At 39.4% G+C, this 15,000-nt stretch overlaps 4 protein-coding genes across 6 annotated transcripts in view; 3 read left to right on the plus strand and 1 right to left on the minus strand.

Annotated features, from left to right (window-relative positions):
- Positions 1–15,000, plus strand: part of LOC138014528 (myotrophin-like) — a 463,943-nt gene that overhangs the window by 249,164 nt on the left and 199,779 nt on the right. The gene's annotated exons all lie outside the window — the stretch shown is intronic.
- The window catches only part of LOC138014513 (low-density lipoprotein receptor-related protein 6-like), a 33,687-nt gene continuing 22,288 nt past the window's right edge, over positions 3,602–15,000 (plus strand). Inside the window, exons 1-2 of one of the 3 annotated variants that reach the window (XM_068861603.1) lie at positions 3,602–3,743; positions 8,370–8,793. In XM_068861603.1, coding sequence (XP_068717704.1) covers positions 3,689–3,743; positions 8,370–8,793 — 479 coding nt within the window. In that variant the 5' untranslated portion in view covers positions 3,602–3,688. Of the gene's footprint in view, positions 3,744–8,369; positions 8,794–13,301; positions 13,644–15,000 lie in introns of those variants that run through there. The other 2 variants (XM_068861601.1, XM_068861602.1) reach the window with 2 other exon arrangements.
- Positions 3,764–5,721, minus strand: LOC138059689 (uncharacterized; the record flags this gene model as incomplete). Its single annotated transcript, XM_068905301.1, has 1 exon — positions 3,764–5,721. A coding segment is annotated over one exon (1,647 nt), but the record flags the coding sequence as incomplete, so codon positions are not given.
- LOC138014525 (uncharacterized) lies at positions 5,726–6,990 on the plus strand. The gene has a single exon (XM_068861616.1). The coding sequence runs from the start codon at positions 5,726–5,728 to the stop codon at positions 6,737–6,739; it is 1,014 nt and encodes a 337-aa protein (XP_068717717.1). The 3' UTR covers positions 6,740–6,990.

Here is a 15,000-nt window from a genome sequence, read left to right on the forward strand (position 1 = left end):
GAGGTCCTGGTAACGAGCAGAAGATGATCCCGTTTTGGCAACAAAAAAAATAATCCGCTATGATCTGTTAACCAATCTTGACCTTTTTCTGCTTAGACCAAAAACTCGATTTTTTCTCTTCAACAGATGTAACCGAAATTTCCAAAAACTGTGAGTTTTTATAGTTTCGTCGGCAGTTTCGAATTGAAAATTCCATTTGATTCAGAAGCGAATATACCCAACCTCGTTCCCAGGGTCTTCTCGGCTTTTAATGTGGCGGCGGGTCTTGAGAAGACCCTGGCACACAGCAGATCACGTGATCAATATTTGTCCATCGAGGATGGACAAATATGCAATTTTTTTCAAAATGGCGGCAAGGAATAAGGTGAGAGAAATCTGGGTACGACAACTGCCAACAAACAAAATGGAGTACGAAGGGGAAACCCAAAGCTGTAAAATTTGATGTAAGAAACCAAAAATACGGATGGATGAACGCACGAGCAACGAGAATGCGGTAGATGACAGAAAAAAACTTGCTTTTCTTTTCATTTCATGTTATTTTAAATCAATACAATTTTATAGACGGCTATTATTTCTCAGGGCTGTGATTTTTAAATAGTTTGGAAACAGCCGTTGCACACAGTTTCACCCGTAAGATCACAGACATTTGATTACCGTAAAATCCAGTGAGCTAAGGTTTAATGAAAGCCCTGGTTCTAGCTATTTAGTCACGGAGGTGTGCTCACTGTCTTCCGTAATGTATAGTTTACATTGCATGTTTATTTTCAATCAATTAAACCTAATTATCTTTTTCATACACTTGAATGGTTATCTGATTTCTTATCGGTGTATATGAGCCTTCTGACAACGACTTTCCCCAGTATACATTGACCCAAAGCTATTTTCCTAAAAGGAAGTATTATTATACTACATATCTGTGGTACTTCATTTTCACAGTGAAACCATTTGATTGTTGCATTGTGGTTTTATCTCTCATCTCATCGATTGACTGCACGTATTGTCATGTCAGTGTAAAATCAGTATTTTAATTCTCTTCAGATTGCCAACAGGGAACCACAGCATGTTTAGTGCCCACATTCTTACAACTTGTTATTGTAAATATATATGTTGTGGTAAAGTTGAAATAATCAAGCCAATGTACATTGTTGAACATGCTATTCCATAGGATTAGCAATCTGCTTCCTGCACTTTTCAAGCTATGTAAAGAACTTTTCTATGTCTTGTCCTACCAGTGAAGACAATGTGATGTCTTGGAATGCTGCTCATGAAATCTGTTGGGCCTAATTAAAAAAGGGCACAATTTCTGCTGTTTTGGAGGCAGTGACAATGGCACGGTTTGTTTTATTTGCCTCCATTCCTTAAACTGCATTTTTCTTTCGTTTCATTTACTCAGAAACGAATTGTATCTATTTAGAATTCAGGGTGAACTATTTACACAAATTATGAGGTAGAGTGGCCATTCAAAACAGAGTTTGTAATTGAACATCTAAACATCTCTGAAACGAAAAAAACAAACTTGTGAAGATGTGAACCTGAAGTATAGCAAATCATAATGCTGACAAACACGGAAGTGAAGGAAATGGGTCATAAATATGAAGTTTTCACTATCTGAATGATTTTGGGTTACATTAATTAAGGGGATATATTGTTGAAAAATCCAAAGCTATCTCTCTTCGTGGTATTAAGTAATGTAAACAATCTTCGCACTGGTGAGTTGTAGTAGTAAATTGGGTTTTCCAGGAACCAGTTATTTTAAAGCTAGTGCTGGTAACTTCCTAGGTTCACATGGAAGATTCACAGAAAACGGAATTTGAAAATTAGGTATTTGTAGACAAGTATCATTATGTTCTTCTCTTTAATGGTTAATATTCCTTGACAGGCTTCAAACCATTAAGAGAGTTTGCATCCACATTTTTGTCCGTCTTTGTTGAGAGTTTCAATAAACGAAGCGAAATATATATGACCGACCAAGTGACCCACACTACAGTATTTTATCTTTTTTCCTGCCCTTACCATTCCAGAAACAAAACACTATTTCTTTTTGTGAAATAGTTTCTTGTTGCTGGTGAAGTCGCAAATTTCCTGTGCTTTGTCACCTTCAATTTTATTTCCCAATCCCCCTGTCCAGTCTGCAATCTTCCCCCCAAATCACTCGATGTACCACAACTTGAGCAATGCTAGAGAATATTTTCAAAGCATGTTTTGAAAACGAATAAAAATTATTGGAGTACAAGAAAACTCACAGGAGTGTGATGCCAAAAAAGTCATGTGTACAAAATTAAAGAATACATATTTATATTTTTAAATCAAAAGAAGCAAAAATGGAAGTCGTCAGCGAGTTGACAGGTCAATAAGACTATAATGAAAGGCATTACAATTATTTTCAAGAATAATATTTGTTATTAAGACTTCACAATCTTAAATAACCCTCTTGGAAAATTACAAGGTGACATGCACTTTGTTTGGGGCGAGGAGATTAATATTTTTTATTAATGAAATTAAAGTAAAAGGCAATGATGAAAACCAACCGAGCTAGATCTCTCTGTGCACCACTAGCTGAAGAGTGTGGAAGGGATGGGAAAGAATATGGATTACTGCAGCTGCAGGTCTATTAAAATAAAACACAGGTCACATTCCACAGGTGAGTGTACATGTCACCGTGCTGCAGACAAATAAACAACACCAAAAGTGTCTGCTAGCGCTAATCACTCAACAAAAATGTTGTTCCAGGTCTCGGGGAAACTTTTGGCTTAGTTGTTGATTGTTCAGGGATTATTGGAGCAGCGACCTTTAGTCTTGACCTGTGGAATGTGACCTGTATTTAACAGACCCGCCTTCATTGCAGCTGTCACACGAGTCAACAGCGCCACATACAGCTGCTAAATCAACCACATCAATAATCTATGAACCCTCTTGCACAATTTTATAAATTGTAACACAATCTGACATGGTGAAAACATTGAACAACAGTAACAATACTCGATCGCGTCAGGGAATTACAATTGTGAGACGCCAAAATGAACCAAAACGTAAAGGTACGTACGAAATAAAATCACTTAATTACCGTTACGTCTTTCAAAATACCATTATATCCTTCTATATTAATAATTATAGAGCGATCCCTATGCCAGAGGTCGTACGCGCGTGAAAAGCCAACGTAGTTTTAATTGGAATCGAGGCCTGATGTAGATCATCGTACAACGTGAAAAAACGGTGAATTATTTTTGACTGTTATGCTTGTTAATTTGCAGCTGCTTCTTACGGAACAGCTACAATTTTGAAAATGATTTAAACACGAATCCTGTTCTTCTTCTGGCTCTCCTCACTAGCCGCCATCTTTCTTTCGACATTAAACCAATCAAAGTTCATGTGAGAAAAGCACCAATCTGCGATCTTTGCCAGGGTCTTCTCAAGACCCGCCGCCATATTGAAAGCCGAGAAGACCCTGGGGACGAGGTTGCGAATATACCCCGGAAGTTTTTCGAGCCCTCGGGAGCTTGCGTGATAGACAAGAACGAATCACCCAACTGGAAAATAACCGGAAATTCTGTTTTGTGGCTGTCTACTCATTATCTACTCAGGATAAATGTAAATTTGTTTCGTCAGAAGGCCATTACATGGTCTAGGCCCTTGTAACTTTTGCCAGCTGTTTCTAATCCTTAAGCGTTCTCGAAGCGAAAGCGAAACGATGAAAATCGAAGCAACAATTTGCTTGTTTTGCCTCTGTTACAATATTTGTCAAGGTATGCTCTCCTATATCCTTAGTTTCAAATACGTAAGCTTTCTTTTGCTGGGTTATTGCTGTGATATTGACGTGTTTCTGAGGGAGTTAAGAATGCTGTCTCAATAGTGAAATCCTAGCTTTAAAGTAACTCTGCAGATTAGTTTGGATAAAGAAAGATCTTGATCAATAACGATTTCTTAAAGCATAAACAAGCAAATATTAACGTTAAAAGCCGACGTTTCGGCGTCATCGTGACACCATTCTCAAGGCAAATAGAATAAATAATGCGATATCGGTTTGATTTAAATAGTCTCTACAAATTAACATAACAACAAAGGATCACAAGTTCTTCAAGTGAATACCTTCGCGCGAATAGAATCCGTTTGCACGTTTAGGGATGGTTTAAGTTTTCTTATGAAAAGCATCTCCTTAATTAGGCAATCAAACTTGTTAGTACATTTGGTAAGCACGTGAAATTGTTCTGAAAAACAAGGTGGTACGTTTGAATTATGGTCGCCAAAATAATGTTTACAAATTGACGACGATTTTTGTTTGTGTCCATCAACGCGTTCGTGGAGGTGGCCGCGAGTGTAACCAACATATCCTGCATCGCACAGGTTACATTGAAATTTATAAACTACACATTGTTGGTTAACAATGGCTGGCTTGACTTCTCGAACTTTAAGGTCTTCGTTGAGTTTTCTGCTGACGAACACGGGCTGAATGGTGGTCCTGATTTTTGAGCTGAGGTCTGTGAGACGCCTTTTCACTACATTAGCGGAGACCTTATCTTTGAAAGGTATGATAACTCGGATGGGGGGTGTAGTCGTGTCGGTTGATGGAATGTGCTGCTGGTCTGCTACCTTAGAATCTACAAATTTCTTGACAGCCAGGTTGAACAGGTGCTCCGGGTACTTAAGCTTTAAGAATACAATCTTAAGTCGATCGCATTCTTGTGAGAAGTAAGACCAGTCGGACGATATGCGGTAAGCACGATCTAACATTGTGGTAATTAGATTGCGCTTGTAACGGATGTCCACGTGGCTCTGGTAGTGGAGTAAAAGGCCCGTGTTGGTTGGTTTTACGTAAACCTTGGTCTTGATTCTGGTAGCTAAGTTTAACAGTTCAACACCAATGAAAGGAAGCGAAGCATTCCGTTCCACCTCCATAGTAAACTTTGCTGATGGGTGGCAATTGTTTAGGGTGTCAAGAAAAATCCCGGCTGATGCTATGTCAGGCATGATGGTAAAGGTGTCATCCACATATCGTCGATAATAGGAGGGCAATTTGTCATCTTGATCGAGTTTATGTTCAATGGAGCACATAAAAACATTGGCGAGCAGAGGACCAAGAGGGGATCCCATTGCGACGCCATCTGTTTGCTCATAGAGATTTCCATTGAACTGAAATAGTTGGTTCTTAGTGGCTGCGTTGAGTAGTTCAATTAGCTGGTCTCTAGATAGGTTCAGTTCATGGGTCTTGTTAAACCAGTCATCATTGAAAGCCTTGTCAGCTAGAATCTGGATAGTTTCATCCAATGGTACATTGGTAAATAGAGAGGTGACATCGTAAGATACGAGAATATCACCTCTCCTGATCTCAAGGCTTTGTACTTCGTTGACAAACTCAAAGGTGTCTGTGACTGTGTACTGGTTACATGAGAGTGGTTTCAGTTTCTCATCCAGCCATTTAGCCAACGCGTAGTTATACGTATACGTAGCGGAGAGAATTGGGCGCATAGAAAGTTGTTCCTTATGAGTCTTTGGTAGGCCATATAGATGTGCGAGTCTAGAGCCTTTGGGACGGATGGAGTCGGCAATGGGCTTTGGAAGTACTTTAGATATCACGGCACTAATTTGCTTTTCCCGTTGTAAAAGCGGATGATAATATTTCACAGGTCTTCCTCTTGTTTTGGGTCTCTGTGTATCAACTGGTCTAAATTTGCTGGTGTCATTGATGGAAGCAAACAGATGAGCAGATGAGCAAACAGATGGCGTCGCAATGGGATCCCCTCTTGGTCCTCTGCTCGCCAATGTTTTTATGTGCTCCATTGAAGATAAACGCGATCAAGATGACAAATTGCCCTCCTATTATCGACGATATGTGGATGACACCTTTACCATCATGCCTGACATAGCATCAGCCGGGATTTTTCTTGACACCCTAAACAATTGCCACCCATCAGCAAAGTTTACTATGGAGGTGGAACGGAATGCTTCGCTTCCTTTCATTGGTGTTGAACTGTTAAACTTAGCTACCAGAATCAAGACCAAGGTTTACGTAAAACCAACCAACACGGGCCTTTTACTCCACTACCAGAGCCACGTGGACATCCGTTACAAGCGCAATCTAATTACCACAATGTTAGATCGTGCTTACCGCATATCGTCCGACTGGTCTTACTTCTCACAAGAATGCGATCGACTTAAGATTGTATTCTTAAAGCTTAAGTACCCGGAGCACCTGTTCAACCTGGCTGTCAAGAAATTTGTAGATTCTAAGGTAGCAGACCAGCAGCACATTCCATCAACCGACACGACTACACCCCCCATCCGAGTTATCATACCTTTCAAAGATAAGGTCTCCGCTAATGTAGTGAAAAGGCGTCTCACAGACCTCAGCTCAAAAATCAGGACCACCATTCAGCCCGTGTTCGTCAGCAGAAAACTCAACGAAGACCTTAAAGTTCGAGAAGTCAAGCCAGCCATTGTTAACCAACAATGTGTAGTTTATAAATTTCAATGTAACCTGTGCGATGCAGGATATGTTGGTTACACTCGCGGCCACCTCCACGAACGCGTTGATGGACACAAACAGAAATCGTCGTCAATTTGTAAACATTATTTTGGCGACCATAATTCAAACGTACCACCTTGTTTTTCAGAACAATTTCACGTGCTTACCAAATGTACTAACAAGTTTGATTGCCTAATTAAGGAGATGCTTTTCATAAGAAAACTTAAACCATCCCTAAACGTGCAAACGGATTCTATTCGCGCGAAGGTATTCACTTGAAGAACTTGTGATCCTTTGTTGTTATGTTAATTTGTAGAGACTATTTAAATCAAACCGATATCGCATTATTTATTCTATTTGCCTTGAGAATGGTGTCACGATGACGCCGAAACGTCGGCTTTTAACGTTAATATTTGCTTGTTTATGCTTAAAGAAAGATCTATCCTTGCTAAATTGACGAAGATCCTATGTTAATCATTCGACCCAGTAAGTTGGTACCTGAGTCATTTAGGCATTTATTTACACTGCCATTTTCGACCGTTTTGATTGATTAGTTTTACGACTTTTTAACTGTTGCAACATCACGGAAGCAGTTTGGCACACCGAACACATCGTTACCGAGCATAAGGGAGCATTCGATTGGGAAATTCGGATTTCCCAATCTAACCCACGCTAAGAATAGAGGGCCGAGAAGTTGGTGATTTATACGACAGTCCGTAAAAGAAATATATAATAAAATAATATAATATAAATATAAAATAATATAATATAATATAAATGTATGTTGCTGATTTTTGCATCTTCACTCGCAAACAAATATCTAGTACTATCAAGTTGGAAAGAAGGTAGAGCTGGAAAGTAAGAGAGGGAAACACCACATTAAAGCATAAAGCACACATAGTGCATACAGACTAACAAATATACTCCAAGGATACATTAAGAGAGAAGAAAACTGCCAGCAATAAGATAGCAAAGCATGTTTTTTTTTCTTTAACAAAACGCGACTAATTTGCAACGTCCGTGATATCGGCCCCAAATCGGCGTGTTTGCGTCTTTGAAGGTCTTTTTTAAAACTTTGGAAACTATGGCTGAATTCTGCCGAATAAGAGTACTCCACCAAAAGGAAGTCATGATCACGCAACAAATTATTGTTCACCTGCGCAAAATTTCTCTAAAACAACTCAATGCAACAAGACGGTCACCAAGTTATGAAGCGGTCTGCGCTAAGGAAAGCTCACTATGTAAAACTTTGCCAGAGGTGGCACAATTTCAAATATGCAGCTAACTTAAAAAAAACTACAAAAATTTCGCGAAAAAATTATGAGATTTGGTTATAATTCTAATTTGGGTAGCGAATCCTTGGAGAAAACTGGCACCGAAGTTAAGATAAGACATAAAATGCAAAAAAATCTATTTTCGGTCACTTTTTCGAGTTTTTGTCTTGGCGATAAATGTTATGATAGCAAACATGCCCGCGCGGAGGTACGAAATTTCTCTTCAACACGAGAAGAGAAATTTTGTATCTCCAAGCGGCCATGTAATATTCTATTTATTATATAAACACAAATGAAATACTACATCGTTTCACGAAAGGCATCGAAAGGCGCGATTTTCATATGTAACCATAGCAACAGTGATCCTTTCACGTGCACGTGTGAAGATATCATGTTTTCGCACGAAAGCTCACTTGGTATTTCATTGGTGTTTATATAATAAAAGCGTTTAATTAGTCTTAGAGGGTCTTACAGTAGCCGGAATTTCAGCTTGCAAAGTCACTCTCAGAGTCTCTCCACAAGTGATTTAGTGTGCGAAGGAGGCGGCTGAAAAATTCAGGTCAATCTGAGAGATGAAAAAAGCATTACTTCTATACCTTAGTTGCAACTTAATTTTGATTTCCTTCCGTCCCCAGCGTATTCTCCCAAGCTTTTATATGCCAATCGCAAGGACATAAGGATAGTTCAAAAAATTCACAAAAACCGTACTGCTTCAGAGACGATAGTAGTCGATGGTTTGGACGACTCAATTATTGCAGTGGATTTCTTCTTTGCGGAGGGCTATGTCTTCTGGACGGATGTTATCTTGGAGAAAATCAAGCGTATACCCGTTAGAGGAACGACAAGAAACGTAGAGGATGTGATTTCGTTGGGTTTGAGGAAACCCGAAGGCCTAGCTGTAGATTGGGTGGCAAGAAAGTTGTATTGGACCGACTGTGGTGATTCAGATTGGCAAACAAATAGGATAGAAGTTGCAAACTTAGATGGAACTAATAGAAAGGTTCTGTTTTGGAAAAATTTGGGTCTTCCAAGAGCAATTGCCGTTGACCCGCTCTATGGGTAAGTGTGACTAATTTAGTTTCGTGTTCCTCGCGTAAAACACGTCATTACACTTTGGTCCATTCAACGCACGTCCTGATAATTACTGCTTCGATGAATTTTGTTTTTTCCCTTGTTATATTGCTTGAAATAGCGTAGTCACCCCGACCAGTCAAATATAAACTAAAAAGCATTGAAAGTCGCTCAATTGTTATTGTCATAGTTTAAAAAGGAAAAGAAGCCCAGACATTTTTCTGGCAATTGTTTTATCCTGTTGATCTCCGTTTTTGGCTAGATTCTGGAATACCCGTTCGCTAATTTGCATATGAATAGCGTCTTTTGTTATATGCCTCGTTCTTCACAATACAATACAATACATTGTTATATGACTAGCTCTTTGAGCAGGCAAGAAGAACCAAATCCCGCGCTGTGATTGGCTACCCGAGCGGGCACTATGGAGCTATACCGCCCGCTCGGGATTTCTCGCTTGGTCCCGCAAGATCAAAGATCATTTTTTGGTGTTTTATCCCATCAGAAACTCATAAGGATTGAACAACCCTTATGAGTTTCTGATCCCATACAATAAATCCTTAATTGAACAAGCTTGTTCGGTCAAGATGGCTGCAAAAAAGAACTTGGCCAATATCCAGCCATCTTGACCTCACACTTGCTCAATAACCCATACATACATGTTTATTTAAATCCATACATACAAAAATATCAATAAATTTGAAAAGGGGAGTTTAGAGGTTAGCCCCATCAATAAAAATCTCCTTAATTAATTGATTAATTAAAACATTAAAACTTCCATTGCAATTTTAAAACAGCTTACAGCTTTTAAACGTGATTTAAGTTGTAATTTGAAAAGTTCGAGGCTTCCTGCTTCAACAACATTTCCTGGTAGATTGTTCCAGTCACGAATCACTCTAATAGCGATACTCACCGTTACGTCACCTATTGTCATTAATGTGTCAACCAGAGGTCTATTGGCTGTCGAAACAACGGATTCTTTTGTTCTGTGGAGTTGGCTTTCGCAAATTCGAAATGTTCGTCGAAATCCAGATGAGACAAACCGAACAGAATCTTATAACATTCCACGTCTTTGTACGCTCTCTATTATATGGGTATCTTTGACAAGGTAAGGGTTCCAGACTGGTGCGGCGTACTCAAAATGAGGTCTGACCAATGTTTTATAAAGCACTAGTGAGAATTATTTTTGTATTAGCTGTTCCAGCGGTCCGTTTTATAAACCCTAAGACCTAATTCGCCATATTCACCATGGTGCAGATATGTTCACTCCAGGTGAGATCTTTTGGTATTATCAAAACTTTCAACATCCTTTAAGACCGCACCTAGACTATAGGGAAGATATCTATTTACAAACGTTGCTCTTGTTATTCAAATGTGCCAATCACAGGAACAAAAAACCCTTTGTTTCGACAGCTCTGGTTGGCACATTAATGACAATAGGTGACGTCAACAATATCTTCCCTAAAATCCATAGTCGATTTATCACGGGAATGCGTGATTCTCATTGCTTCGCACTTTTCCTCATTAAAGTAGTGTTAATTAATTTAAAAAGCGAGCAGCATTGTTTTATCGAGGTTTATAAACACGAAGCGTAGCCATGTGCTTTTAGACCCGATAGAACACGTGTTTCGAGTTTTTTGAACGACTTCAAAAAACATTTCACAAAATGCGTGACCCTCTCAACTCAGAACCATGGTTCAAATTGTGAGAGGAGAATATTGGTTTATAGCGGATTAGAGCGGTTTTCAAATGAGTGTCGTAAAACCAAAACCAAAGCAATTACTTTGGCCAATCAAAAAGGACGGAGACATTCCAGTAAACCAATTAAAACTCAGTAATTACACGTAGCCGACATAAAGCGCGGGAAAATGTGCACGCGCGAGCCACGATTAGTTTTGGTTTCTCTTCTGATTGGTTGAAAAAGTGGCTCAAGAAGTTTGAACCAATCACTGAGTGAAGAAATGCAAAAGCAAAGTAATTTGCTAATTACTTTCGACACTCAATTGAAAACCGCTCTATAAAGAATACTATCAGGATATCAAGCTCATGCACGTGACGTTTTATCGATGTTTTGATAGGCTGTTGGGCTCATGAATTATGAATAGGTTTTTTAAAGCTGAGTTGCCATGATGTTTTCGCCTATTTGCCAGGTTATCAAGATCACTTTGGAGGTTTTGTATGTCGAAAGCAGGATTGCGAAGCTCTCTATAAATTTTTGTATCATCCGCGTATAGTTTAATCTTGGAAGAAACAAAGACAGTAATATTATAATTTCTATATGACAGGAATAAGATTGGACGAAGGACAGTTCTATGTAGGGTACCAGATTCCACGGGCGCCCATTCAGAGAAAGACTTTTTTTCAACAACTCGTTGCTTACGACACATGAGAAAATGCCTTGACCAGTTGAGTAATTTACTGTTAATACCGAGGCTGTACTTGTAAACGCTAGTGAGGAACGCTATCAAAAGCCTTGCCGAGATCCAGAAATATAACATCTGCTGTTAGAGATGAATGTCTCGATTTCGCAAAGTCGCGAAAGGAAGAGAGTAATTGAATCACAGTTAACCTGCCCTGAAGAAAACCAAGTTCGTTTTTGGTCCTACCAAAATGATATTAACCTATCGCGTACTATTCTTTTTGCTAATCGGCTTGCATATAATTTAGGTAAGCGGAATTGGGCGATACTTTTCTCTCAAGTGTTCAGGACCTTTGTGTTAAGGGACAGATTTTGTACACACAGCTTCGGCTTTTCAACATTTTTATTCTGGCGTAGAAATTCAGCACTCTGCCGTTGCCGGCAGCCAACTCTCTCTTAGTGCTCTTAAAAACTGGCGTTTATATATGCTCTTGCTTAGCTATGATTGGTCAGAGAGCTTGAAAAGTTACACAAAGGTGATCCTAACACTCTCAACAACAAAGGCGGAAAGCTTGTGGTAAATACTTGTGGTAGATACCTCAGCCTAGCTAAATTCGAGTTAATTAAATTGTTGGATAGACTGATAGCAACGGAAACCGAAGTTCCCGCAGTCCTTTATGCTAACCCGTGCGAGCTAACCGCGGGAAAACTAACACTACAGATAATTACGTTAAGATAACTAACATGGTCGGTATTACAATTTTATAAGCTAGAAAGAGCTGCTAAGACGGTCCTCGTGTCTCCAACAACATCGGCGGAAATTCGGCTGCCCCCTAAAGCATTACTCGTAGGAAAGTTACTTAAATTAACAGAGAGGGACGAGGTTGTTTGCGGCACTTAATTTGGTTTGCACGTTTCAATTTCTTATCGAAGGTCCGTGCATTACAACACTCTGCATACAAGAAAACGATAATGAAAATATTGCTCAAAATATTATAAAATATGCTTCAACATTTGTTATGGAATTGAAAAAAATCTGCTGATCTATAATCTTTGGGCAATGATGGCCCAACTGGAAGGATAATTTGTTGACCAGGAATGAGATCGAGGGCGCCAGTTCAGATACCGGTGAGATTCGATCTGGACCCGGAGACTTATTCGTTTTGAGGGACTTAAAATGTGCTTTAAAACTTCATCAGTAGTGCAGAAAATAGCATTACGTTTCTCGCTAACTATAGGTTCTAAAGCAGGCAGGTTTGCAAGATCCTCGAAAGTGAATACAGCTGAGAAATACAAATTCAAGCTCCTAGCAAGCTATCCTCTGTCAGGACTTCATCGCCAACCAAGGATACCAAAGTATTGGTACCAGTGCGTTTACCTTTAACATAATTCTAGAGAGGCTTAGTATTTCCAGAAGTTGCAAGGTCGGAGGCCATGTTGTTGATGCATGTCCATCGAGCCAAATTGTATTCTCTTTTCATAGCATTGTTTAGCTTTCGGTACTTCTCTCAAAGGACTGGACTGGAATTTTTTCGGCTCTTACTTCGTGCAGTAGAAAAGTACTAGTAGGCACAGATGACGTAAAACAAACGAAGCAAGAGCCACTCGGAAACAATACCCAGCCAAAACACAATTACAAATAAACAACCTTTACTCTGTTGTGTGCGGTACCCGAAGTAGTACTCACTTTTTCGCACTTTATTGTAATGCAATTTCTTTTTTCTGCATAATCTAATAATATCCCTTCTTATCCAAGGTATCTCTTGGGTAACAAGGGATAATGGCGGAATAATGCCCTCCCAAAAACAGTCGCTCGATCCCACTCATTCACCCCGAAGCCCCCAAATTGCTTTATTCGTTACATCTGTTTCCTATTGCGGTCGCCAAATACTTATTGTAGTAACGTTCGCTAATTTTGATATCTTTTACCGAGAGCTCGCCCAATCATCTTCAATCTCGTTCCCAGTAACCTTCTCTGTAAGTGACGAGAAAGGTCCTGGGAACGAACATAAGAGGATACCGTTTTGACAACAGAAAAATTAATCCGCTTCGATCTGTTGACTAATCTTGACCCTTTTCTGCTCAGAGCTTTTTCTCTTACACAGATGTAACCGAAATTTCCAAAAACTGTGAATTTTTCTAGTTTGGTCGGCAGTTTCGAAGTGAACGTTCCATTTGATTCAGAAACAAATATTCCGCGGAAGTTTTTCGAGCCCTCGGTAGCTCGCGTGTGACACAAGAACGAATCACTCCACTGGAAAATTTTTCTCGCTCAATACCGGAAATTCTATTTTGCGACTGTCTACACATCTACTCAGGATATATGTCAATTTGTTTCATCAGGAGTCCATCACATGGTTTCGGCCCTTCTAACCCTTTGTTCGCTGTTTCTAATCGTTAAGCGTTCTCGAAGCGTAAAGCAAAACGATGAAAATCGAAGCAACAATTTGCTTGTTTTGCCTCTGTTACAATATTTGTCAAGGTATGTTCTGCTATATCCTTATTTAAAAATACGTATGCTTTCTTTTGCTGAGTTATTGCTGCATGTGATATTCACGCGTTTGGGTGAAGGGGGGGGGGGGGACTGGTTCAGATTACTCTCTCGATAGTAAAATCCTTGCTTAATTGACGATGGTCTTATTTTATCAAGCCTGGTGGTAATTTAGTCTGGTATTTGGTTATTTACACTGGCATTTTTTCGACAGTTTTGATTGATTAGTTCTGTGCCAACCTCCATTCTTTGGCACGCTACATGCATTGTTACCGAGCCTAAGAAATTGAGGGCCCAAAAGTTCGTGATTTATAAAACAGTCTGTTTGCTATTCAAGATCAGCTTCATTTGAGATCTTGATTCAAAACTGAGGTCTAGAAAGCGGATACGTCAAGAAAAACAACAACGACAACAATTTTATTCGCATTTCACTTCATAATTCTTGTAACAAAGTATATCTATGTATACTTTTGAAAATTAAATCGTATGTTAAATCTCTGGTGTTTCTCAATTGTTAAGGAAATACACAGAGCCCAAATTTAAATGAACCGTGAGGTTTTCGAGTAATCTGTAGACTTCTAATGCATATATATTGCCTGTTTAGTTTATGCACCTTCAATCCGGCACAAACAACACATAAGTACAAAACATCCAGTATACATCAGTTAGGAAAGAGGGTGGAGCGAGAAAGCAAGAGATAGCGAAGCGCCAAAGCGATCGGAAGCTCAGCCACTGAGCACCGAAAAAAGTGCTGCCTTTGTAACTACACCCGCAAATTCCAGTCTTCTCGGATGAGGACGATAAACTGTAGGCCTCGTCTCAGCTCATTTCACTTGTGTGGAACCCACATACTGTTCGAGAAGAGTAGGGCACGTAGTTCCCGGTATGGTGGTCTGTCACTCACACTGTTCTGGGGACACCTGTGTAAACTACGTTTTATTCAGTTAAGATTGTAAAGTGCACGGCTGTTATTTGCGCCATAATAAGCAGTCTGGCAAAGTCCCCCACAAAGTGTTGTTCATTGACCCCGAAAAGTCCCCAGGGTATAGTAGTGGTTAATTACATTTTCATTCAGAGCACACATAGTGCATACAGACTAAGAATTATATTACTAGAAAATACTAAGAGAGAAGATTGAAAACTACCAGCACCAAAGCAAAACATCAGTGAAGCATAAGTGTAAAGCATGATACTAGTTTTATGTTAGGAGAACCGTTTTGTTCAAGTAGTAGTTTTGTTGAAACTATATATCAGAAAACAATATTAGAGATTGTATGTTGGGAGCAAAGAATCTTTTTTGCATCGATCCAAAATCCTACTACTTTCTAAAGAGCTAGACAAAATCTGC

The sequence above is a fragment of the Montipora capricornis genome, chromosome 8, assembly GCF_036669925.1.
Source record: "Montipora capricornis isolate CH-2021 chromosome 8, ASM3666992v2, whole genome shotgun sequence".
Taxonomy (NCBI): Eukaryota; Metazoa; Cnidaria; class Anthozoa; order Scleractinia; family Acroporidae; genus Montipora; species Montipora capricornis.

Excerpts from the sequence above, each read along its gene's own strand:
- LOC138014525 (XM_068861616.1), top strand. The coding sequence starts at position 5,726 with ATGGGATCCCCTCTTGGTCCTCTGCTCGCCAATGTTTTTATGTGCTCC.